The following is a 26,548-nucleotide window of genomic DNA, read 5'->3' on the forward strand; positions in this document are numbered from 1 at the left end:
CACCTACCCCGAACGGGAAAAGGCGGAGCCACGTTGCGCGTGCGCGTTGGCCCCGGGGAGTGCTCTTCGACGCCATTTTGCGTGGCCGCCGGGCGGGCACACGGCTGTTTCCGGGTTGCAGGCCCCGGAGCAGAGAGAGAAAGAGAGAGAGAAGACCAGAGAGGCAGAAGAGCTTGTGGGTAAGCGAAGAGGGCTGCGAAATCCACAACGGGGGGCGGCTGGTTGGGTGTGGGATACGTGGCCTCCTTGAGAACCCTTTGGCTGGGTGGGTGGGCGGGCGGGCTGCGCTTTGACATTTGACCCGTGTTCCTGCGGAGGTCACGGGGCTGGGGAGTGGGCGAGCAGGGGCGGGGTGGAGAGAGAGGGCTCGGCGGTGAGGGGCCGAAGGGATGGCGGGAGGAGGAAGCCCAGCAGGAGGGACTGGGAACAGGGGGGAGAAGAGGGGTGGGCCCCATTGGCCTGTGGTTGAAGGGGGTGGGCGCTTTGGTAGGAGCCCCTGGGCGCTGGGGAAGAAGAGGGGGAAGAAGAGGGGTTTCTGGGGTGAGCAAAGGTGAGAGGATACTTTGATTCGTTGACCAGGAGAAATTTAGTATAAAGAAAGGGGCCTGGAAGGAGGAAGAGGAGGAGGAGGAGAGATTGGTAAATTGTATTTAAATGTTATTTTCCCCCAGTGTCGCCGCTTGTTTAGGTACTGGGGTTATTTCAAGCCAGGGGTTGCTAGAGAGGAGTGCGGGCGGGGGGGGGGGAGAGACACCCTTGGTGTGTGTACAGGCTGAGGATATTGGGAGGGTTACGCAGGCGAGAATTTATGGGAGAGGTGGGTCAAGAGCATTGCGGGGCTTGGTTAGCCCGCTTTGAAATATTGTAGTTGGTGTTGAGCAGGTGCTTTCCGGGGAAGGGGTGTGTTGCAGCGCCAGAGGTTTTTGTCTGCGGGTGATTGAGGATTTAGACGTAAGCTGAACAGGTGAAGCAGATAAATATGTGGTGGTTTATGTATCTGGGTGATACATTGAGGGTGAATAAAATAGGAGCCGGTGACAAACTGTCAGGAGGGAGGGAGGTTTACATAAGCTGCTGTGAATTTTGTGAGGGCTATACATGATATACTTTGCTGCTGAAATGGTGGCATGGAGAAGTATCTGTGGAAGGGGGCTAGGTTATTTAGAGGGTGATTGAGGGTGTGGCATTGAGGAAACTGCCCTTTTTCTTCCTTATTCTTCTAAGTTGCTGGATGTTGAGGGTCAGACACAACAAGAACTGGTGACGAGGAGGGATATGAGTTTCTTTGGAGTGTCACCCATAATATTTTGTTCTTAAGCTCCAAATGAGGTACTCGAAACTTAGATGCACACAAAGATTGAGGGAGTTTTAGTATGTCCTCTGAATATGAGCTGAATGCGCTTGGAATCTGACATGCTTACAGGCAAACTGCATCTGCTTAATTCCCAAAGTCCTCTATTCCTTTTTGCTCTCTTCCAAACCAGGGCCTCTTCCGGATTATATGTTGTCTTTCCCTTTGCTGTAAATGGCCTTTTGGGCATATGCTGGGTGTGGTCTCCTTGTCGTTCCTCCTTCAGAGGTATGTGTTGTCAGTCAGTGAATAACTTTAGTTCAAGGAACTGTGCACTCACCTTTCTGCAGGTGGAGTTGCCTTCCTCAGTTGCTTTTCTTAGAATGTTATCAGTGCTTGTCTGACTAGTATTTGTTCACTAAATGTGTGGTTCTCAAAACTCTCAACATACTTGGAAGTGGAGAGTGCAGAAATACCTGCAAGTTAGGTGGGGTGGGATTATGTATTAAGACAGCGTGCTGGCATACAGCTTTCTCACTGAACAGTTGTTGTTTGCATATACCTTTCCCCCATAGAGCTTTCTCTTTCCATTAGATTCCTCCTTCATTGCAGTCCTTGCTCACTGGGGATCATGTTCTGCTTCGGTTCTATGATGGCTTGCTGGAGTAAAATGATGGATTTGGGCAATTTATAATTTTTCAGCTTCCCTATACAGTGGTACCTCGGGTTAAGAACTTAATTTGTTCTGGAGGTCCTTTCTTAACCTGAAACTGTTCTTAACCTGAAGCACCACTTTAGCTAATGGGGCCTTCCTTTGCTGCCACACCACTGCTGCACGATTTCTGTTCTCATCCTGAAGCAAAGTTCTTAACCCGAGGTACTATTTCTGGGTTAGCGGAGTCTGTAACCTGAAGCGTCTGTAACCTGAGCTACCACTGTATTCTAAATTGGATATGGTCCTTGGCTTTGCAAAGCATTGTGCGTTTTAAGACTGCAATGTAACTTGTTCCTGTTGCGGTCAACATTGCATGGCACTCCTGGTTTGCATGTCTTGCCCTTTTAAATGTGTTGCTATTTCCATGCCTGTGATGGGTAATTGTCATTCCAAAATGTGTGGAACCTTCTTTGAAGTTTATAAAACAGGACAGATTGCACAGTTATCTGTCAGGGATTACTTTTGGTACAGGATACCCTGTAAACATGAGAAGGCTCTACTGCAGAGATGGGGAATCCAGTGCTTTCTATACGTTGTTGGACTCTCTAATTCCCATTAGCCCCAGTCAACATGGTCTGTAGTTGGGGAGGATGGGAACTGTAGTCATGAAAAGCATCAGGAAGGCTCCATGTTCCCTGTTCTGCCCACCTGGATAATCTAGTTTGGTCCCAATTCTGGGTTTGATTCTAGCACCTGCCTGCCAGAGTATTGCTCTTTGTTCTTGTTTTCAGACCCTGGAATGCCCTCCTTAGTGAGGTGTGTTCTCTCTCATTATTGATGTTCACGAGAAATTAAAAAAAACATTTCTGTTTACCGAAGCATTTTATGACAGAAGGACACTGTTGCTGACAACCCTGATCACTGATTGTGAATGTTTTTAACTTTTAAATAATGTTTTTAAACTGCTTTTAGATTAAAAAAAAAATCTTTTGCCATTACTGTGTCAGCTGACCTGGGATGTAAATCCAATAAATAAAATAAATATTGGTGCCAGTTCTGGAATGATGCATGTGTTTCTTTTCTGAGCAATAACTACAGTATCTCCTTTCTACATACTGCTTTCTCTGCCTGTAGTCTTGTCCTTGGCCTTTCCATTTTCCATCTTCCAAAATCTGTTGTTGTACAGAGATGCTAGTCCTCCTTGTTTCTGATTATAGTAGGCAGAAGAGTGGAGCAAGAGACAGGCCTCAAGGTGATTAAACTTGATTATGGGGTTCTGGCCAGTGTAATTGGTACAACACTGAGAAGGGAGGGCAATTATTCCAACAGGTCTTTAGGAACTGACTGGAAAAAGGGCTCATGCTGTGGTGTTTTGTTTTCTTCCTCCTCCTCCTCTTCTTCTTGTTAGCTATATTTTTAAATATACTTTTTTGTTGTGTTTCAGTTCTGTAAGTGTTTAATTACTTTTAATGTCCCTATTTTCTATGTTTTATCCTGTTTTATATGTAAGGCACCTGGGGAAAAGGCAGGATAATAATAAGAAGAAATACTGTGGGGAGGATCCATTGGATAGGGTCATTTCAACATTACCTCATTGATGCAGAAGCCACTTAGGAAAAGCAGATTGGCTCCAGAAATTTTTAAAGCAGGGGTCAATAAATTTGTAGCTTTCTAGATGCTGTTCACCTTATAGTGTGGCCAGCGACCAGGGATGATGGGAGTTGTAGTGTAGCAACATCCCCCACCCTGGATTTAAGGACCCCTGACTTGATTACTTTTGGCATGCCACTCACAGTCTGTTTCCCCTATGACAAAAGGTAAAGGACACCTGGATGGTGAAGTCCAGTCAAAGGTGTCTATGGGGTTGCGGTGCTCATCTTTCTTTCACGCCGAGGGAGCCGGTGTTTGTTCACAGACAGCTTTCCAGGTCATGTAGCCAGCATGACTAAACCACTTCTGGTGAAACGGAACACTGTGACAGAAACCAGAGCACATGGAAACATTGTTTACCTTCCTGCCGCAGCGCTACCTGTTTATCTACTTGCACTGGTGTGCTTTCAAACTGCCAACCTTCTGATCAGCAAGCCCAAGAGGCTCAATGGTTTAGATGCCAGCGCCATCTCTGTCCCCTGTATGTCTGTTTCCCCTATACGCAATATGGGAATACTGATGATTTTCTTGCAGATAGCTAAATTATATAGGCATATAATACTTAAAAATGTGCTTCATGGAGAAAAAGTTTATTAAATACCATTTTGGCTGATATTGGATGATATTCAGTGCTAGTGCTACTCAGAGTAGACCCATTGAAGTTAATGTATGTGACTGGTTCATTAATTTTAATGGGGCTAATCTCACCCAGAACTTAGATGAATACAACTCATTGTATCCATTCAATACGTTGCTAATTGGATTTATAAAATAGTTCATTTTTAGATAAAAAGAATTCTGTGGAAAAATATAGCTGTTTCTGCCGAATTATCCGCCCCAAAGTACTGCATTAAATAAGCTTGGGTTGTTTGCTGTATTAAGTGTGCATACAGCAGAACCGTAACTTATGAATGCCTGAGGGATGTTAGCTTTGCATGAGGTACCTGTAAAATATTACACCAATCCACCTCTTCACATTGTACAGCTTGCTGTACACCCTCCCCCTTGTAATGGCTCAGGGTGGATAACAGTACTTGGCACGAAATCAAGTGAAACCAACAAAACAATATTCTCACTAAACCAATGACTTTCAAATTATGTTCTGGGGAGCCCTGGGTTTCCTTGGAAGCTTATAGCAGAGATTCCTCAAAGAGTAAATCAAGACTAGCAGACAGGCTTCCCCAAAAGGCAGCTTACCAACCACTGCTGATTATCCCTTAATACACATCTGCAGGTGAGTATTGGGTGTGTTCCAGGCGCTCTCCTATAATGAAGTGGACTGAGGATTTGCCTTTGAACATCTTTCAATCCACTGCAATGTGCAAGGTTTCTTGGGGGAATGGTGGCAGACAGGGCAGTGTGGAAGTGATTTACAAGTAGAAAGCTTGCTAACTACTACATTGAGCCAGAACTAGCGTTGATTATACCAACAAAAAACTAGCCCTCCTGTAGTACTTTCCATCTCTTACTGCGTAATGTTTCATTCTCTAGAGCTTGCATCATTGGCTATAGAAGGGGCTTTCTGCATTGTGGATAATAGTCATTTATGTAAAGGTATGCATAGGGAACAGTCGGCTTACAGTGTAAGGTGATTTCTAGGTGGCTTTCTTTTAAAATAGCTGTGGTGCCTAGAAAATAATATGTTGCTGTTAGGTAAAGCTCAAGTAAACGGTGGAGCTGGAGAAGGTGAAAATCCTGATGAAACCTCTTGAGCAGCTCCTTACTATGAGTCTAAATTAGAAATAAGTCATTAATATATGGGACGCGGGTGGCGCTGTGGGTTAAAGCCTCAGCGCCTAGGACTTGCTGATCGAAAGGTTGGCGGTTCGAATCCCCGCGGCGGGGTGCGCTCCCGTCACTCGGTCCCAGCGCTTGCCAACCTAGCAGTTTGAAAGCACGCTCGGGTGCAAGTAGATAAATAGGGACCGCTTACTAGCGGGAAGGTAAACAGCGTTCCGTGTGCTGCGCTGGCTCGCCAGATGTAGCTTGTCACGCTGGCCATGTGACCCGGAAGTGTCTCAGGACAGCGCTATAGAGTGAGATGAGCGCACAACCCTAGAGTCTGTCAAGACTGGCCCGTACGGGCAGGGGTACCTTTACCTTTACCTTTTACATTAATATATTGAGGCATATTAGGTGAGGCGGATGGTAACTTTTCAGGAAGCACTGTTGTATGTCAACCGTAACAAGTTTGCATAGTGTAGTGATGTGTGTTCTTATTTATCCACGAATGTACCGGTAATGGTAGCTGTGCATGAAGATTAAGCACAACAGTTCCGTGGTGGTATGAGCGTGGTGGTATGAGCTGTTCTGTGTGGAATGATCATGATTGCCTGAAATCCATTCACATGGCCATCTAGGCATGTCATGATTCAGTATGTATGGTGGTCGCTATGGTTCTTCTTAGGAATTTCCGAATGTTACCCTCCTTTATAGCACTGATTTTCGCAACCCCTGGCCTATGAATTTTTGGTACCAGACAAAAAGTGTCAAAGGGTTTTTTGTGGAATTGTAATCATAGTGCTGCTTCATATTGGTAGACAAAATCCAAAAGCGATGGTAATTTTGGGCTCATGCCTGAGACTGAGGGCAGTCTATGTAACAGTCTAGTCTGGGATTATGTTGATGGGTTTGGATCACTGAGTAGCTGTATGTGAGGGAAATGAATTCACAGGTTGTGAAAGAGTGACTCAAGGTCACCACACACCTATGATATGTCAGGTTTAGGGCGGAAGGATGGGCCACAAGGCCAGATAAGTGCTCTTCTCGAGTGAATTGTGTGGCTTGATAGGTTAACGTTATTTAGAGCATTTTGATTCCTTTGGCGCTTTCTCAAGTTTTAATCAATCTCCTTCTTGAGGAATATGAAGTGGATGTTGCATTTTCCCCTGTGTTTGAATATATACTGATGACATCAGAATAAATTGAGTAAATTGATCCACTGAAGTGTGTACATCTGGCTAGCATCCTTTATTTTAAGGATAGATTTAGTTCTTATAAGAACAAGTATGAACAGCACTGATGGTTTGCATTTCTTCCCTGTTCTGTAATTGTGGGAGAAGGAGTCATTACTTGAATGATTTCAGTTTAACAACTGCTAATGTAGTTTATTCTTTGATATCAAAAAGTATGTACCTTCATAGTTAAGGTTGGACACCTTCTCCGTCGTGTGCTGGCTTTTCACAGGTGTGGAGCTTTTATGACCGAGTATTCAACCTTTTCTCCTCTCCTTACATTCTGAAATATACAGTCTGCAAAGTGCGCTTTCTGAGATTGGGTCAACAAATGTGGCAGAATAAGGTGAACTTTTCCACTTCAGAATGCTGGTGGGGATAACATTTTTTTTAATGCTTCCTCCTGTGTGAAACAACACCCACTCCCTGGAAATAGAAAACAAGCAAATTTTTTAGCCTAACTCTTTGCTTGCTATTCTGTTTTTATATTTTCAGGGATCTTTTCCCTTAGGAGAGCATAAAAAATGTGACGCACGCCCATACACCGCACACAAGATACCTGCTGTCCATTCTACTGAATGAATAAAGGAGGGAAGCGGGAGCATGGATTGTTGTTTGAAGAACATGTCCTTGTACCTTGGAACAGTTATTTAAATGTTGCCAGAATTTAAAAAGATAAGTCTGCTCTGCCCCTTTTCAGGGTCCACCATAGAGAGGAAGCGATAGCATCTTCTTCAGAAAACCAAATGGAGGAAGGCCTTGCTTGACTGAACACAAGCAGCCTTGTGAGGAATACATTCCTGTGTATAAAGAATGCTTAAGCAGAAAGTCTGTGCACATCGTAATTCATGCAGAAGTCTCTAGCACCGTTTATATTCCTGCCAAAGGTAGTGTGGGAAATACCGTGTATAACTAATGTTTGAAAAGTCTGTCCTATTCTGCAGATTCCTTGTAGATCTTGGAAAGGGTCTTAATGTAAAATACGGGAACGGTGTGAATGAACAAAAATATTAGAGGTGAACGAGCCAGCTTGTTTGCTCCGTTTTGTCGCTGTCCTAACATTTTGTGTAAAAGGAGACTAGGCAACAAATAGCACTAAAATTGGAGTGGGTGGAGGAAGCAGGTGCTACTTCCTTGAAGTGTTGCCCCTTTCCCCTCAATATTTGGTTTAGGATGTTCCTTGCAAGATGCTGTGGGTTTTGGCACCTGCATCCCAAAGTCCCCATTTAACCTTTCTCAGGCCATGCTTGAGAAGCCATGTCTGTTCATGCGGCACCTCTGCCAGCCCGTGGCAATGTTGCCAATCCAATCATCCCTTTGTGTCGCAAGCTGATTCAATTTAAGCCACGACGGTGCTCTACTTGGCGTGTTCAGATCAATGTGAGAGCTTTCCCTTGGGCCCTGCCACCTTAGCTTGTCTGCTATAGCACTTCCATCATGGGCTGGTTTTGTCTTCCGGCTTGGAAGGCCCATCTCCCACATGTTTCTAGCATTCCAGGTCAGCCTTTCAAAAAATAAAGTAAAATTGTGTGTTTTTAAGAAATGCCAGATGGCCCCCACACTTGTCCCTAGATGTTACAAGGCAGTTTCAGGTAAGGATCTAGTCAGTTACTTGCCCTGGGCAGGAGTTTAATGGGAAGACTGCTATGACCTATTCATGTCTTATAAGTGTTTTGGCTCCTCTTATTATGCAGTTGTAAGAAATTTGCCCCAACTGTCCGTTCAGGTAGCATTCTTAACACTCTCCATACCACAGGCTTTGGGGGAGAAGGTCAGTGATATGTTAAAGTACTATAATGTGTGTTGATTTTGATAATTGTACTTCAACTTATTAATGCTGCTCCTTTTACTGGTTTGCATATGCACTAATCACATTACCATCACTGTTTTCTGGCCTTGCTGTAGTACTGCAGTATTCTTAAAATAATGGTTAGCATTTTCCTGGACTACAGGATTAGTATCTGGGGAGGAGGGATGTGTACCCTGTTCAAATATTTGAGATAGGGCAGGAGCAGATATGGCAGTGGGGGGCAGACAAGCCATTCCAGGGAAAGGGAGATCAGAAACATAAAAGTTGCCCCGCTTTCCACTACCTCCCCCATCCCCTTGAGTTACCCTATCAACAGATGTTGCTGTTAAATCCCATCATTACAGTTGTACCTTGGAAGTTGAACGGAATCTGTTCCGAAAGTCCGTTCGACTTCCAAAACATTCGGAAACCAAAGCGCAGCTTCTGATTGGCTGCAGGACGTTCCTGTAGCCAATTGGAAGCCACCTAGGCCCCGTCAGACGTTCAGCTTCCAAAAGAACGTTCGCAAAGCAGAACTGTCACTTCCGGGTTTCGATCGTTCGGGAGCCAAAACGTTCGACAACTAGGCTGTTCGACTTGCAAGATATGACTACTACTACTACTACTACTACTATTATTATTATTATTATTATTATTATTATTATTATTAGCAGCAGCAGCAGCAGCAGCAGCAGCAGCAGCAGTAGTAGCAGCTAATAAAGAACATAACATTTTCTAAGCAATGTACAGATGACAAAAAGATAAGACCCAGACCAAAGCTTCTCAACATTAAAGGAAAAAGGAATAGAAGGGAAAAAAAGAAAGCAATGGAGTTTATATATGGGATCAGCTTGGTCCAGGAGATGGGGGCATCTCCAGTGGCTCCTGTTCCCTGGCCAGGAGCAGAGCCCAGGGCATGCCTGCTTCTATCTAGCACTTGATCCTGGCATGAATTACCAAGGCGTGGATAGACAAGCTGGACAGACTGGAGGGCTCAGGAGGGGTGTGTGATTCATCAGGATGTGGTCTTCCTCTCTGGGGTGCCTGTGTTTGTACCTGGTGTGGAGCAGTTTTGTTAATTCCCCAAAGGAGGCTGCCTGAGGACATTCTCACCAAAGGTAGAAATACATTCCATTATGCTGACCACATTGCCAACATTTTGCAGATGATGTTTTTAATATGAGGTAATCTTACGGTGGCATAATGCCCCCCCCCATACTATTTTGAGCATAGCTCTTTCAGCCCTTACAGAATTATTGCAAATTCCCCCTGCAATCAGAGTCATTTGCGGCATCTCCTAGGTCACTTTCCCAACACTCTTTTAGGTCACGAGACACAAATGTTCTGTATCATTTAGATGTCCATCCTCTCATGTTAACAAACAACACTTGAAAGTACAAGCTGTTCAAAATCTTTGAGAGTGAGGGCAGTTTGAGTCTTTATTTCTTGTTGTGATATAAAAGAGGTGGTTTGTTTCAACACCAGCCAATTACATCTCAGGGTTCCAAGTTTCTCCTGCAACACCCTTCCTCCAAGTGGCTCAGAGTTTTAAGTAAAATTCATTTAAATGATATAAACCTTTCTCCTACCCCAGCCATAACAATACTGAAGCCTGTTCTTATTAAAAGGGGGGGGGGACATTTTCATCCTGTATTTGCATGCCCATTGAAAGAATAGCATCTATTGAATTTTCCATATTGTGCGTTTCTTCCATTTGAACCCATGCCTTTCATGTATCGCTAGTTATTAGGGATGTAGCCTGTTTTAACTCATTGGCTTCATAATACAGGTTAATTTTTGGTGTTCCCCAACCACCTGTTTTGCCTGTTGCATACAGATTAGATTTATTCACCCAAGCCTCTTTAGATCCAAATATTTCAATGGCCAAAATTTGGGCTGAAAAATTGAAAAGAGATAATAACTTAGGCAGACAAGACATATTTTTTTATGGAAGCAGTTTTTCCCAGTATGGAAAGATTAAAGGAGGTCCACCTTCTAAAATCACTTTTAATTTTTTTCTACCATCAGGGTGAAGTTGGCCAGAAATAGTTTCTTTAGGTTCTTGGTTACCCAAATTTCTGAATATTGTAAGCTTCATGACTGGTGCTTCCATCAAAGCTATTGTGGAATACAGAGATGAGTTTCACAAATGACACAGTACAGCATATTTGTAACTGTTCCATGCTAATACCTGGATTTTTCATAAGTCATTTCAAATATAGGCTGCGAGAGGGTATGCAGCTGGGATTGAAGCAAAATTTCTGTTGCCGTTGCCGTTTTGCCTCCTGGTGACTGAGGCAGAGAGAAAGGACTTGGTGAGCTCATAGTAGATGTAGAATTTTTTGGGGGGACATCATGGCACATAGTTCAGTCCCTTAGACCCCATGCAACACCAGCTCCTGAGGGGGGAAGTTCTGTCAGTGGGATGGCTCTTGGCATGTCATCGATTTCCAAATGTGTTGTTTTAAGTGACATTCAGAGGATGCTCTTGGCTGATCTTGGTAAGGTATAGGAAAGGCATAATCTGCTGGCCCAGGCCCTTAGCTGGGTGCCTTTAAGGGAAGTCTCACCCTGTGCTTTCAGACCACAGTTAGCATTGTTAACAGGTGTTAGCAGTTTGGGGAACTGGGAGTACTTGTGTGAATAGCAAGCACTAGGAAGAGGTTAAAGCAGGGGTAGGCAACCTAAGGCCCATGGGCAAACAAGCGTCCCACGGAGGTTGTTTAACCGGCTCCTGAGCCGCCCCCGAACCGAGCCGCCCGCTCGGCAAGTCCCCACGCACTGCGCTAAACTAGCGCTGTGTGGGGACTCGCTTCTGCGGTGCCAGAAATTGTGTCTGCACAGACGCAGATGCCGGAAATTGTGGCCGCGCGTGATCCAGCCCACGGAGGGATCTCTGCTGGAGTGAACCAGCCCAGGTGAGGTAAACCTTGCTGACCCCTGGGTTAAAGCCTGCTCCCCATGTCTGAGAGATCACTTTCGCCATTTTGCTACTAGCTATTAAATAGCTGTTAATAGCTAGAAGAGAGAGGAGGCGTTTCACCAATACTGTACAGTTTTGCTGCGTTTATCACTCTCGCTGCTGCCATTCACAGAAAATTGCATTGTGGGAGTAGACATGTTTGCTTAGTTCCATTTAGGGCATATGAGGCACGCAAAAGGCGACCATCGTTAGGAAAGTAATTGTCAATATCGTAAATGCTGGGCAGAGAGAAAACAGCATCTTGTTTTTGCAATAATGAGGGCGATTATATCTGGCTCGCTGTGTTTCTGGGAAGTTAATGAGCCCAGGGCATCTGTTATGATTAAATCACTTCTATTCCCACAGTAGCAGTGCTACAGCAAAATAAAAAATAAAAATTCCAACGCAAGTCACTAGTAAGCTTCAACATGGTGACATAGTACCTTGGGGGTCATCTTTGGCACCTTCAAGGCTGACCAGCACATTGTGATACAGGCATTTACCCATGTTCATTATGTGCGCAATTGCGCACATGCGCATCACACAAAACCCAGAAGTGACACGAAAATGTCACAAAACAGGCAGAATGGAGTGTTTGTATACCTTTTCAATGGTGTTTCAAATATACGCCGCTTCGGTGCTTTTTGTAAATGATAAAACCACTTCAGATCCTTCCCCTCCACCCCAGTAATCATGTGCACAGTTTAATCACCAAATTTTCATGAGGCAAAAGCAGAGGAGACTCAGGCAAGTTGCTCCACAGTTGCTTGATTCAGTGTTTTGCTTAGGGGAAAAAAAGTCAGTGTTCTACTACATACAGCAAGTGAAGCAATGGGAGAAACTCCACCAGTCAATCAAGGGTTTTTCATGCTAGGCATAGCTTCGGCTATCTTTGCCAGCTTACATGTCTTGCAGCACATGCATTCCCAGAGACTGCGTGATTAACTGAGTGCTTGCTGCCTTTGGACCAGTCACTTCCCATCCTCCTCAGGTGACCACGCTTTGAAACTATCACACCGCCCCCATAACATTGTAGTCACATCATGGGCATTGCGTCTTGGCATGCTTGTAAACCCAAGTGTGACTGTGCACTGGGATGAGAGTCGGAACAGGAATGGAATCGGAGAGGCAGAGCTTCAGTAGATGAAACAAACTAAATTGTGTTCTCTGACTTCTTGATTGAAAGCTCCTATCTTAGGTATGTTTTATTTTTCATCCAATTTTACTCCCTTTCAAGTAGTTGTGAGGATCTTTTAGTACTTCCATTGTACAATGCTATGAACTTTTTTTAAAAAAAGGCATAACTCAGTAGTGGCAGATATCTAGCCTTGGGTGTACATTTCTCTGATTTGATTGCTTTCATACTAAATATGTTAGTATCTAGCATTTTTATTCCTAAATTGGAGATCTGAGTAAATAAGGGGATCTGCTATTCCAGGCAGAGAAAAGAAGCTCTCTGAGGACAGCTTCAGGTTAGGTTAGACTGCCTGTCCTTTGGGCACCAGTAAGCTTGTAGACATTGACCACAAGTAACGAGGCAGAGGATGCATAGATCCTGGTAGCATGAAATACTTTCAGCAACAGCTGGTTGGGGCAAAGACGTCTGACAGTGAATTGACATTTGTTTAATCAGGTTGCAGTTCTAATATCTACCCTGTTCTAAACAATAAAAGGTAGAGGCGCCCGATTTGCAAACAAGTGGCAACGGGAAGAAGGAAAATAAGCAGTGGAATAGAAGCGTGTATATTCTTGTGGAGTATCGCCCAGCCAGCTTTAAGGGAGACCGACTTATAGGTCAAACAAAATATCACTGGTCCAAAAAGAACAAACAAAAAGCATTTACCTGACAATAGGGAGAGTGTTTCCATTTCATTAATGGTGTGAAACATGGTAGCAGCACTTCTCCAGGTTGATCTCTTCGAAGGCTCAGTCACTTTGCCAGAGTTTGGGATGCTTGGCTGTGCCATCTCTTGTCAACTGCTGCTGAGAACCAGGCAGAGCTGAGATTTCCAGTGTTGACTTCTAGACAGCCTGTTGCAGTTTAAGGAAGGTTGGCAGGTAACCACTAGACAGATTGTCTGTAGCGAGCAGGAATCTTCCTTAGAAGACCAAGTAGGAAAACCTGAACTTCTCCCCCCCCTTCTTTTTTTTGGGGGGGGGGGGGACCACAAGTGACTAGCCAAGGGTGTGTGGAGGCAAACAGGCTGGCAAAACATCCAGTGGGCTGGTGATTTTAATGACTTTATTTGCAAGAGCTGTTTAAGGGTAGCCTGTGAGGCCGTCTTTGCAGACTTGGATTGTTTGCCATGAGGTGCCATGTTGCATTGTGCTTCCCCCCCAATGCATTAAATTCTCCGTTCCTCTACAGTCCTGTGTTTGTCATTGCCGTACTTAGGGAAAGGACAGCAAAATGATTACCGTCATACCTTGGGTTGAATACGCTTCAGGTTGAGCACTTTCAGGTTGCGCTCCATGGTGACCCGGAAGTAACGGAACACATTACTTCCGGGTTTCACCGTTCGCACATGTGCAGATGGTGAAAATGACGTCACACACATACACAGAGGTGGCGAATCGCGACCCGCGCAGACACGCACTCGCGGGTTGTGTTCGCTTCAGGATGCAAATGGGGCTCCGGAACGGATCCCGTTCACATCCTGAGGTACCACTGTATTTGAGAGGAAATGATCCTGCCTGCCACATAGCCTGCATGCCTCTTTAGTGAATGTTGAAATTGGAGGTACCTAATATTTTCTGTTCCCTGGATATTTGAGACCAAAGATAGGCAAGGTGCGTCCCTTCTTGCTGCCCCACATCCTCTGGGGCTGGCGATGGAGGAGGCGCTGCTTTCCCCCACCGCCAGCCTCAAAGAGCAGACTCTCCTGGCTTCAGCGGAAGCAACGCAAAGCCTCCAGAGCGCAGGCTACGGAGGCTTCGCGTTGCTATCGCTGAAGCCAAGGAGCCTGCATTCGCCCCATAAGATGCACACACATTTCCCCTTCATTTTTGGAGGGGAAAAAGTGTGTCTTATAGGGCAAAAAATACGGTAGCTGATGCAAGTATCCTCTTTCACATCTCTGTATCCATGAAGGTCAGAAGCATTTCTTTAAAAACAAAGGTTTTTTTCAGGTTTGGAAACTGCAGGTGCCCTAGAGCATATCCAGAACAGATGTGTGTTCTTGCAGCTTCTGTTAATTTCACGTATGGGAAACGTTCTTAGTGGATCGTGCCTTTTGGCTGGGAAATGCCTACTTTCGCCTGCTCTTAGGGTGGTGGTGGAGATGCCTGGAGTTGCGGTCTCACAAGCTTTTTTCATTCAGTATTGGACTTGCTTTTTAGCCAGTATTTTAAAAAGCTTCACACCTCCTCTGGCAGAGCTGGGGTTTGGCAAAGGTATCCGGTCTCTTAAGTACTATTATGGGTTGCCTTGCATGAGGGTTTCAGGGGAGTCAGCTTTCTTGGCAGCTCCTCCTTGGTTGGAGTTCATCAGAACTCCATTCCTCTGCTTTGCCTTAAGCTGCTGCAACTCCCTTCCTTGGACGGGCAGGTGCTGAAACCGGGTGCATTCCACTAGCATTGGACTGGCTTGTCTGTAATAGTTCCGACTGGTAATTTGATGTCATTGGGCTTGTGCTTCTGACAGGTATCGGCATTGTGTATCTAGGGTGAATCACACCCCTTCTTCCTGTATCTGCTTCGTCCAAAGTATTTCTGTCGTGACGTGGTGGCGGATGTTTCTGCCTGTCAATCAGGTTATGCAGAGCCTGCTATAGCACTGCCAGCTAACGCAGTGCTGTATTCAAACTGAACTCTTGTTGTTCACTTTCCCAGGGTATAGGTTGGCCTGCAGTTAGAAGCGTCAGAAGCATCCTTGCACATTCTTATTCCCAGTTATAGGATATGAACATGTCGAATTCTTTGATCCCCGCCCCCCTCACCAGACTTCAAGTGATTTTGATCCTGGGAATTTTCCAGGCTCACTTATTATAGTTGTGTTCATGAAATATATTCACCAGGGGGTGGTTTTCATTATGAGTCAATCTGCTCTACAAATCAAAACTAGTTTTATATCACTTAAATTGTCACGGTTTCCTTCGGAGAACTGTTGGAACGATCGATTTGGGAGAGTGTTGAGTATGTTGTTAAGAGATCTTCGGTCTCTTCACAAGACTATAGTTGTCTGGGTGGTTCCTTGGTTGGGAACCGTGGCAGTTAAATGAGTTTCTTTCAAACCTGATTAAATTTGTGGTATACCTATGTTCAGAGTGTCACTTGTTAGGCGGCTGTTTACTGTACTTTTCCGTCTATAAGATGCCCCCATGGATAAGACGCCCCATATTTTGGGAGACTCAAATTTCAGAAAATGGGGGGAGATTACACAGGGTTGTTCAGCTTTTTGGGTTGTTCAGCTTTTTGGGGGGGGGATTGCCATAAATCGCTCACCTGCACATGTCACAAAATCCGCCTCCTTTCTGTCCCCTCGCCAGCAGAAGCTGCTGATTGCCCGCCCAATTGTCACAGTGTCAGCCAATCATCACCACCCATTGACTCTGCAACCAATCACACACACAATAACCGCTAACAGACGCAGCAGCAACCAATCAAACGTCCACCCTATTCACTATCCATGTATAAGACGTCCCCAATTTTTTAGCAAGATTTTTCAGGGAAAAAATACAGTCTTATACACGGAAAAGTACGGTATCTCCGTATGAGAAAGGGTTTTAAAAATAAACAAGAAAACTAGAAATCTGGGTACCATAGCTAAAATTCTGTATATCGTACAGAGGTATGAGCACACTTGACTTCTACCTGCCACTCTTTTCCTTTATCCTTCCATTTTGTTGGCTAGTTCTGTGGCTTACGCAAAAGATGGTAGAGAGCAGCTCAGAATGCCCGCAATGTTAAATGATACTTCTAGGGCGTAGTGATGTTAAGTTCTCGAAAATATTCTCGATTAATGAGACTATTAGAGAATTTTCATTTAAAATAGGAGAACATTTATTTTAATGCATTGAAAATGATATAATTAGTTAATATGCATGTTTATTCATGGGTAAACTTGTTTAGATGGCAACCAAAAACTGTACAGATACTTTTATTCAGTGGGGCAATGCATTGAATTCACATTCTTCGATTTTTTTGCACCAAACTTGAAATTGAAAATTCAACATGAATGACTCACGTCAATCACTAAGCCTGCCACTAACTTACACTGGCAATATCACAGCTTGACTTACTATTTACTAGATTTTTTTTATTGTGGGTTGTAAAACTAGTTCTTACACTAGAATTTGCAGTTTGTGGAGAATATTCTCCATAGAATTTTCTAGCAGAGAATATTCTCCGGAGAATATTCTCACCTCACATCACTAATAGGGCGGTATATAAATTCAATAAATAATGATAATAATAATCTCTGTTGATAATCCGTTGGGGGGGGGTAGGGTGGAATACTTGAGTTCTCATTTTTATTTGTAAACTGCATTTCACTTTTTCAGTTAAGGCAGATAATTTTGATTTACCTGTTGTCCTCCATGTGTGCCCCTATGTTGTCTTGAATATGGTCTGTATTGCACATGTGTCTCCTGGGTCTGCAACTTCAAAGCTTGCTTGCAGCTACCTTCGTTTCCCCTCGCCTTTAAAGCATTTTAGTTCTTCTCCTGGTGTGTTGTTTATTATGCAGTGGTGCTCCTGCTCCTGTTGTGTTTATTTTCTTAACTCCTTTGCAGTCACCTTGTATGAAATACTCTCTTTTTTGAATCAGCTGAATAAAATACTTACCTCAATGGCATTCTCTCATGACAGCTACTGAAGTGGGCATGAAACTGCAACAATGCCCACCAGGTTCGGTCACTGCCTCCTGCTGTTTCATTTGCTGTTGTTTCTCCTTTGTAACAGTTTTCTGTTTCACCCCTGTCGTTGCAGGTTTATGAGTGACCAAAAGTTCTTTTTACGCTGAGTCGGCAGGGAGTGGGGCAAAGATGCCAATACCTCCTCCCCCTCCCCCTGGACCACCCCCGCCCCCAACTTTCAATCAGGTAGGTGGTCCTCCTGTCCCTGCCTGCTTCCCTTCTGTCCACATACAAAGAGCCCTGCTGAGAAGCATTCACAGGGGCACCCAAGAACTACTCCTGTGCTTATCTTTCTCCACCTAACCTGATTGCCGGTCTTCTCTTTTCAGGCTAACACAGACCCTCCAAAACTGAGCAGGGATGAGCAGCGAGGGAGGGGAGCCTTGCTGCAAGACATCTGTAAAGGGGCCAAGTTGAAAAAGGTGACCCAAGTCAATGACCGGAGTGCACCCGTCATTGAGAGTAAGCATGGGGTCTGGGGCAATTGCAATAAGATCTTTGCTATCTAATTGGGAAAGCTCCTGGTAGCCTCCCCCCCCCCCAATTTCCAGATGGTGCTCAGCCCTTCTGTTGAGCATTCTCTCTTAAAATAATTCAGCAGCAGGTATGGGAGGAAATGGCCTAGAATCTCTACGAACAGAGGCATCAGGTGAGGCAGGTGGGGAGGGAGAGGGCTGTGGCCCATAAAATTGCCCTTGGGGTGATGCTTTTGCTTACATTTGTCTGTTTGATACGCTGTGTGCTTGATCTGGCTTTGTGCCGTATGAAGAGCTGGGGAAAGACAGAAGGGCCCGTGCACTGCAGCATGTGGCTGGGTTCACTCGCTTGAGTTACCTGGAGTCATTTGCTGGCATACGCCGTGAGTCATTCTCAGCCTGCCACCCCATTACCCCACCTTACTCCTGAGCAGAACCTCGCAGGAGTAGCAATTACTTACTGCGCTGCTCAGGTCACTTCTCAGAGGGTACCTTCTGTGTTGAACTCAACTCATAGCTTGTGGAACTTGGTGGTCTGGATTGCAACCCTTCGTGGAATCATAGAATTGGAAATGGTCACGAGAGTCATCTAGTCCACCCCCCTGCAATGCAGGACTCTTGTGGGTTTGTGCCCCATGTGGGACTCAAACCCACAACCCTGAGATGAAGAGTCTCAGGCTCTACGGACTGAGCTGTCAATAGCTCTCTCCCTTGATCTGTTGGAGCAAGGGCTCTGCAGTCAGTCCCTTTGTTTTGTGACTGAGGCCATCATTCCCGCTGGCAGCGTAATGCCTCCTAGTTTGGCAGCATCAGTTCTTGCACAGTCCCCCTCTGTATGCCAGCATAAGAAAAGCCTTGCTGGATCAGACCAAAGGTCTAGCTAATCCAGCATTCCCACCGTGGTCAGTCAGATGCCTCTGGGAAGCTCACAAGCAGCACTCTCCTGTCTGTGTTTGTAGTTGCAAAATATGCTCTCTTTGTTCTCTGAAGGAAGGCAGCAGCAAACTACCTCCTAAACTGCACAGGTCCCAGTGGTGCAAATGCTTCAAATAAAGTGTTGCAGTTAGCAGTAAAATAAAACTGGCAGCTGCACACTTAAATCCTCGGAAACAGGTGTCTCTAATCCTGGCATGAAGGTAAATGCACAGCCTACGATGTATTTGTGCTTAGCTCTTCAAGTAGCAGCCGCTGTCTGACACCCATGTGATCTTGAGCAGTAAAGTTATTACCTTCTCTGCTTTCATACTGCCACTTCAGGAGGAGATGACTCCAATACCACTGGGTCTTTGCCTTGCCCACATTTTGAGAAGCAGCATCTTGAGTAAAAGAATATGGTGGAGGCTGCCTATGTAAAGCCCAGAAGAGAAGAACCATAGCTCAGTGTAGAGCAGAGCAGAGCGTCTCTTTAGAGCATCTCTTGTGTACAGTAGAACCTCTACTTACAACTGCCTCTATTTGGGCCCGATCCAAGTTGCGACCACAGCAAACCCAGAAGTAAATACCGGGTTTGCCGTGATTCACGCACGCGCAGAGACGGCTTCTGTGTTTGCACACACACAGAAGCGGCTGCTGCCATCTGCACATGCACACAACGGTACCAGCGACCTGTTTTATAATGATGATGATGATGATGATGATGATGATGATGATAATAATAATAATAATAGTAATAATAATAATAATTTATTATTTGTACCCCGCCCATCTGGCTGGGTTTCCCCAGCCACTCTGTTTTGCCTAAAGGACGGGCCGCCGGAATGAATTATGGTGGTAAGTAGAGGTTCCACTGTAATTGGAAAGCCCCAGGGTCAATCCCTGGCACCTCCAGTTAGAGCTGGGGGAAATTCCTGTCTGAAACCCTGGAGAAAAGCACTGCCCAGCGGCATAGACAGAACTGAGCAGCTTGGATCTACGGTCTGTCTCAGAATAAGGTCGTTCCCTATGTTCCTGAGGTGGTATTTAAAAAAATGTGTTTAGAAACTAAATAAATAATCCAGGGGCCTTTTTCTTCCAGAATCCAAGGGCAGTGGCGGCTACAACTCCGGCGCATCCCCTCTGCCACCAAAGGGCGGCCTCTTCCAGGGTGGTGTCCCCAAGCTTCGACCTGTGGGAGTAAAGGACAGTTCAGGTGAGGACCACAGAATGTGGACTGGACTAGACTGAGTAAAAGTGGTTTAAATCATGATTTGTGAAATACCAGACATTGAATCTTGTGTTTGAGTAATCAACTACCCTAGCTCCTGATGAAGAGTGATTGCAACTTGGTTTTGAGAGCAAGTCCATTCCTTATTGAAACGATCAGGAAACTTTATGTCGCCTTGTAGTGGCACTTAATGCCTGTGGAGCTGAGACTAGTCAGGCTTAATATCAAGGGTGGAAACCATGTCTCCTCCCCCACCTGTCTGCCTGTGTGTATTACCGGTGTATTACAAGACTGCTTGCTTCTACGTGAGCTTACTTGGACCTCTAGATCTTCTTCTGAGGTCCCCCTTTGGATACTCTGGCCATCTAAGGTGAAGCTGGTGGTGGCCAAGAGAGGGTTTTTGAAGGTAGGGGTGAAGCGCACCCTCTCTATGGAATGCCTTCCCCAAAGAGACATGTGTGTTTACATTACCTCTGATAAGTTTCTGTTCTGAATTTTAATATCGATCATTGTTTGACTTGATTATTTAACTTGTTGGCCGCTGTGAAAATCCCTTGGGGTTGAACACTGTCATTCAGCTGCTGTCATTCTCTCTCTCTCTCTCTCTCTCTCTCTCTTTCTCTCTCTCTCTCTCCCCGTCTGTCTGTCTGTCTGTCTGTCTCTCTGTGTCGTGTCTCTCTCTCTCTGTCTGTCTGTCTCTCTCTGTCTCTCTGTCTCTGTCTGTCTGTCTGTCTGTCTGTCTGTCTCTCTCACACACACACACACACGCACACACAATATTTGTTGACCTCCCCTTCATCATTAAGACAGTTTACAACAAAATACATTAAGTATGGCACAATATAAAATAGTATTTAAAAAATGGGAAATGTTTTTTTAAAACAGACTCAATGGAGAAAAGTATAAGCAAGTGAATAGGGTCTGGGAGAGATGATAGAAAATTATCAGCAAGGAGTCCTGCCGAATCTCTGCTGGAAGAGCATTCCACAGCAAGGGACCATCAACACTTAACACCTGACTTGTAGTTGAAGCCAGTCGGGCTTCTGAAACATGGGGGAGAAGAGAGAGAAGTAAAGGGGCAACAAGGAGCTTGAAAGCTGGGAATCCAGTGAGGAAAAGTTGCACTGGAAAGTAGGAGGCAGTGGGCTCAGAAGCAGCCGCATGTGGACGTAGGGTTGGCCAAGGATAAAGTGCTGGAAGTGAGGACTCTCACAGTGCCTGGAGATGAGGGGTGGTGTGCTGTTGATGCCAGGAAGGCCAAGTGGGTTGAACAGGCAAGGGAATCAGAGGACCCTTGTTCAGGAAGCTGTAGATGTAGGAAGTTAATGGACGGAATAACAGAATTTTGCACCCCTAAATGAGTGAATTGTCCAAAGCTTTAGCTGCCTGCCAGGATTACATTGGCAATCAAGAAGTCGCCCTTTTCTTTCCCCTGATGTCCCTTCTGTGTCCAGCAATTAAAATTTGACTTGCGTCGTTCATCCCTTCTGCTGTGGGAAACATTTGTGTCCAGACATCTGAAAACCTCCCAGTCATTTAGAATATAGGCTCTGCATGAACAGTATATCACTGGCTGTGGTCTCAGTACAAGGACAAACGTTGTCAGTTTCCACTTAATTGGATGGTGGTTTTTGCCAAAAGGAGTTGCTTTATATTGGAAGGAGATGTTGATCTATTTCGCTTCTCTAATAAGCAACTCTGTGCTGGCTTTCCTTGGTTTCAGAAAGTCCCTCTGGGAAGCAGTGCCTCCAGGTCCCTGGGTCCAGATCAGCAGCTCCGCGGCCCCCGGTGTCTGCAACCAGCAGCCGGCCCCAAGATGACGGTGACAACAGCCGGGCTTCCCCTCCGGAACTTCCACGCATGCAGAGACCTTCCTTGCCAGATCTCTCGCGGCCAAATACCGCCAGCGGCACCGGCATGAAACACAGCTCATCGGCTCCGCCGCCTCCACCCCCGGGACGCCGAGCCAATGCACCCCCTGCCCCTCCTCCCATGCACAGCAGCAAAGCACCTTCCTACAACCGTGAAAAGCCCTTGCCACCAACGCCAGGACAGCGGCTCCCAGGGACTCGGGATGGACCACCAGCTCCTCCCCCTATCAAGCCACCCCCTTCCCCAGTGAATATCCGAACGGGACCAAGCAGTCAGGGCCAGTCTCTGGCGCCCCCTCCTCCACCTTACCGCCAACCCCCCGGTGTACCCAACGGCCCCGCCAGCCCCACCAATGAGTCCGCTCCCGAGCTTCCGCAGAGACACAATTCCTTGCATCGAAAGACACCAGGGCCTGGGAGGGGTATGGCTCCTCCCCCGCCCCCTTCAGCCTCCCCTTCTTTACAGAGCAGTCGGCCCCCACCTCCTGCCCGTGACCCTCCAAGCCGGGGCGCAGGTAAGAGCATCTCCTAGACCTTGTTTGTGAAAAACTGGAAGTGGTCTTGGCGTTGACAGTCTCTCGTTAATCTCTCAAGAGAAAAAAATGCCGCTTTGTTCGTAGTCTCCGATCTTGGTGCCAGGAGGTGTATGCGGTGGGTTTAAGAAGGTTAGGAATGGCCTGGTTTCATGCTCTGTAGCATAGCAGCTACGAGTGAGCTGTGAATTAGGAAGTTTTCAGTTTGAACCATACCTTTGCCACAAACTTGCTAGGTGTCACCTGGCCAAGCCACAAATTCACAGTCTTAGCTGTCCCCAAAGGCACACCCTTCTTCCATTGTTTCCCAAGGCAGGTGGATGCCAGCGGAGAGTTGTCACTCCTCCTAAATCTGCAGGTGAAACATTTGAAAGCTTGAAAGAGCTGTGCAAAGACAAGGATGATGGTGTGGATATGCAGTTTCCGTCGTTTTTAAGTTGTAGCCAATTTTTGACTGTAGGCCATGCTGGCTGTGGCTCGTGGGAGTTTTGAGTCCAACTCAGCACCCGAACGACCAGCTTCCCCATCCCAGGCATCATGCACAAAGGGTACTGCCACCATAGCATGTTAGTGGTGCTTGGAAGACTGGAATATAAATTCAAGTTTCACAGCGAGAGTCTTTGCTACCAAGACATGTGGGATCGAATTTAGTTTTCGGTGTTGTGCAGAAGAGTATGCTTTTCCCTCCTAACAGCTGACTTGCTAAAAAGGACCCCACAGCTTCATAGTTATTAAAAAGCTGGTCATTAATTAGTAGATGCTCGTGCTTTTCGGAACAGCGACAACAAAAAGCAGGTATTACATTCTTGCCCTACAAATAAGCCAACCTGCTTAGTGTGGGGTGTTTGTTACTGTGGAGCACAATCATCTGATCAGCCTATTTTGTGCTCAGATCGTGACTCCCCATGCAGCTGCAAACCCTCCAAAAAGAAGCAGAGAGGACAGTTGGTGCAGGTATGTCGCGATCAGTCACTTTAGCCTGCGCACAATGCTTGCCAAGGGCTTGGCAGCCTACAACTCGCCATGCTAAGGGTCACATAGGTGAATTAGCCTCTTCAATAAGTAAGAAAATTCCTTAACAGAGTTGGGAGGTCAGGAAAAGAAACTCGGAACCCTATATAGCAGGTGCAAGGAAAAGACAAGGCTGTCAAGGGCCTGCACAGTCAATGATGTTGATGAAAGGCCTAGGGCTGTTTGCTTGGCTACCTAGGGAACTCTGCTTTTTCCTTTTTTGGCTACTAAGCTAGCTCATGAAATCCTGACCTGGCAAATTTCCATTGCAGCCCCTCCACCGCCACCACCCATGATCCGAAATGGCGGTAGAGATGCGCCTCCGCCTCCCCCACCCTACAGAATACACGGGACGTCAGACCCTACGAGCCGTGGGAAACCTCCACCCCCACCCACCAGGACGCCAGTTGGACCTCCTCCCCCTCCCCCACCCATGAGAAATGGACACCGGGACTCTATTTCCACTGTCAGGTCTTTCTTAGGAGGTGAGTAGAAAGAACCTGCTGTTACCTTAAATTATAGGTGTCAGGTGCATTTAAGTTGGCTTTGAGACATGTGCTGGATTCAAAGGAAAACCAGCCTGCCCAGAATTACGATACTTCTGCTGGTTTGGCTGGTATCGGTGGCTATAAAAAATACTGTGATCAGCCAGGAAGAAGTGTGTGTGTTGGGGATGAAACTTCATTCATACAAGCTTAGGAAGCAGCTCTAAAACGAAATACACTGGCACAGACGTGTTAGCGTAGACTGCCAAGTCATACTATGGCTTGGCATGAATGAGTGACCCTGTGGGTTCCCAGAGAGGAGATTGCTGCAGTTTTGCTCCTCCTTTCATCCTGCTGATGCTGCACTGCTGTGAACTAAGCCATGGTTTCCCCTAATCCTATGTCTAAATTTGGGTTCATGGCTTTTCTTGCTCCAGACAAACTCGGCGTGTCCAGCCACAGAACAAACATTGCCAACATCTCATGGTTGGTCTGAAGCAAAATAGACCAAATGTCTGAAGCTAAGCCAAACTGTGGCTTCACTTCTAGCAACCCAGAAAAGGAGGTGCAAAGTTCTCTGGGAACTTCCTCATTATCCTTCGTTAGGTTTGGCTTAGCATGTGTACAGATGGAGTCGCTTTCTCGCTTTTGGTGTTGACAGCTTGTTAAGCATCTGATGTTTTGAATTATATATCTGCTGGATGTTTTTATTTATAGTCTGTACCAGTTTATTTTAGATACATTTCATTTTGTACAGAATGCCCAAACAGGTACTTGGAGAAGCAGTGACACAAACGATAGATAGATAGATAGATAGATAGATAGATAGATAGATCTATAGGAATGTTGAAATGCTGACTCATGCCCATTCTGACACTCTGCACAAAGCTCTTATTACCAGGTGACTCTGATTTCCTGGTGGATTCTGCCCCCAGTCTGTCATTTGCATATAATGGTGACCAAAATTTGGCACCTGGAGAGAGCGGCCCCATGCCTTACTTTCAGGGTGGGGCTTCTTCAAGTTTTGCCATTTTAGCCATCATTCCAGCCTCAGGGTTTTATGGATGCGAAAAGTAGGGCAGTGGGAATCCTTCAGACCAGAAATGGTTTTCAGGCCTTATTTTCCTCCTTTTCTGCAGATGACTTTGAATCTAAATACTCCTTTCATCCAGTGGAAGATTTCCCAGCACCAGAAGAGTTCAAGCACTTCCAGAAGATTTATCCCAGCAAAACGAATAGAGGTGAGCACTGATTTGGCTCACATCTGCTTATTGGTCTCCCAGGTATCTGGCTGATAGTTCATAAAGCAAACTATTTTCAGCTCCATGCTTGAAAATTTGGCAAGTTGTGATAAGCAGTTTAATTCTGTGGGACTGAGAATATGGCTTGCCAGCATTACGAATGAGATGATTTTATTTAAAATCATCAACAATTCCTTCATTCTGTTTCCGGGCCTTTTCAAATTATGCAAACTGTGCAGTCTTGCATAAATTTAATACTGGTTCTGATTTAGACTTGTCCAAGTTCATTGTGCTTTTGTGAGGAAGAGAGAATGCAGGAGTTACAGGAGCAGCTGCAGAAGCAGACCGACTGGGGAGCCCCGGGGGTGGGAACGTGATGACTCACTGCTCTTCATGGCAAAGGATTTGCTGGAATGGGCTGAACAAGATGCAGAAGCCTAGCTACCTGGAAAACATGAGAATGATATGCAAGTTTGAAGTGGCACAACGGGTTAGCGTGTCTGGCTGTTAATCAGAAGGTTGGTGGTTTGAGCCCACCTAAGGATGGCTGTAGGCAGGATTCCTTCACTTCAGGGGGTTGGACTAGATGTCCTTTGGGGTCCCTTCCAACACTACAATTCAATAGGATTCAGCTTTATTTATTTATTTTTTTTTTTTGCGTAACTCAAATCTGCATCATGCCAGTGGTAGGGAACTGAATTTGGCTTGTGCGGCAAATTATTACCTTCCCCCATCCCACGTGGACCAAGTTTTATGGATGGACAGATCCACCCACCTGTAAGTCACCTGATATCACAGTGGTGCCAGGTCATCCTTTTTTCACCCAACAGGTCTTGCATGGCACTTTACAAGGGATTTCAAAACACTGACTGTCAGCTGATAGCCTGGCCTTGCTGAGCACTTGGTACGGGGCTTTGCAGTCCCAGCTGATCAGTAATGCCTGCAAAGCCCCCTTCAGCTGAGCTTATTACCTGCCCTGCACTTGATGCCAGGTGTAGGGCAGGTGGATGCAGCTTGGCAAAAATAGCCTCCTGGGCCAAACAGGGAGGCCTGGGTCTAATGAGGTCTGCACCTAGAGGTTCCTCAGCCCTGGCAAAATGACTACCTAGGGATAGCGGTAGCAATGTGGAAACTTTGTATTGATTATTGGGAGGTTATTGATTTTGTTTTGTTTTGTATTTTGTATCTGATTTTCTACTGTGAACTATCCTTGTTCTTATTTTCTGTTGTAAACCATCCTGGGATCTTTGGGTGAAGGGTGGTATACTTACTACTACTACTAATAATAATAATCTCTTTTGCTTTGTGTAATGTTTGATGTAGTACAGTATTTTAATATATATTTTTGAAGCCGCCCAGAGTGGCTGGGGAAGCCCAGCCAGATGGGCGGGGTATAAATAATAATGTTGTTGTTGTTGTTATCAGCATCTTTGTAGAGCCTAACTTCCTATGGTGATGCATCTGTGGCATTAACAGTCTATTTCTTTTTCAGCTACTCGTGGGGCCCCTCCTCTGCCTCCCATCCCAAGGTGAAAAACAGCAGCTGGGCATGGTTCCACAGCACCAAAAAAATGGACCTGTGTTCTCAGATTTTCCCTTCCCTTCCCATCCCTCAGAAACCTGCATGAAAAA

The 26,548-nt window shown here is 45.6% G+C and overlaps 1 protein-coding gene across 5 annotated transcripts; it reads left to right on the forward strand.

The window, feature by feature from the left end:
• The first annotated feature begins 40 nt into the window (after positions 1-40).
• Positions 41-26,548, forward strand: WIPF2 (WAS/WASL interacting protein family member 2). 5 transcript variants are annotated; one of them, XM_081838045.1, is made up of 9 exons: positions 58-179; positions 7,251-7,437; positions 17,230-17,342; positions 17,486-17,618; positions 19,647-19,760; positions 21,499-22,161; positions 23,463-23,675; positions 24,815-24,916; positions 26,409-26,548. In XM_081838045.1, exons 3-9 carry the CDS (start codon positions 17,286-17,288, stop codon positions 26,447-26,449), a joined length of 1,323 nt encoding a protein of 440 aa, XP_081694171.1. In that variant the 5' UTR covers positions 58-179; positions 7,251-7,437; positions 17,230-17,285; the 3' UTR covers positions 26,450-26,548. The 5 variants fall into 5 exon arrangements, with proteins under 5 accessions (XP_081694168.1, XP_081694171.1, XP_081694170.1 ...); XM_081838044.1 differs by lacking the exon at positions 7,251-7,437 and adding an exon at positions 1,485-1,579 and having other exon boundaries at positions 63-179; XM_081838042.1 differs by lacking the exon at positions 7,251-7,437 and having other exon boundaries at positions 41-179.

The sequence above is a fragment of the Podarcis erhardii genome, assembly GCF_964252035.2.
Source record: "Podarcis erhardii genome assembly, chromosome: 13".
NCBI classification, from domain to species: Eukaryota; Metazoa; Chordata; class Lepidosauria; order Squamata; family Lacertidae; genus Podarcis; species Podarcis erhardii.

Coding starts and splice junctions, on each gene's coding strand:
- WIPF2 (XM_081838042.1), top strand. CDS start 17,286: ATGCCAATACCTCCTCCCCCTCCCCCTGGACCACCCCCGCCCCCAACT. Junction 22,162..23,462: donor CCCTCCAAGCCGGGGCGCAG/GTAAGAGCATCT, acceptor TTTCCATTGCAG/CCCCTCCACCGCCACCACCC. Junction 24,917..26,408: donor TCCCAGCAAAACGAATAGAG/GTGAGCACTGAT, acceptor TTTCTTTTTCAG/CTACTCGTGGGGCCCCTCCT.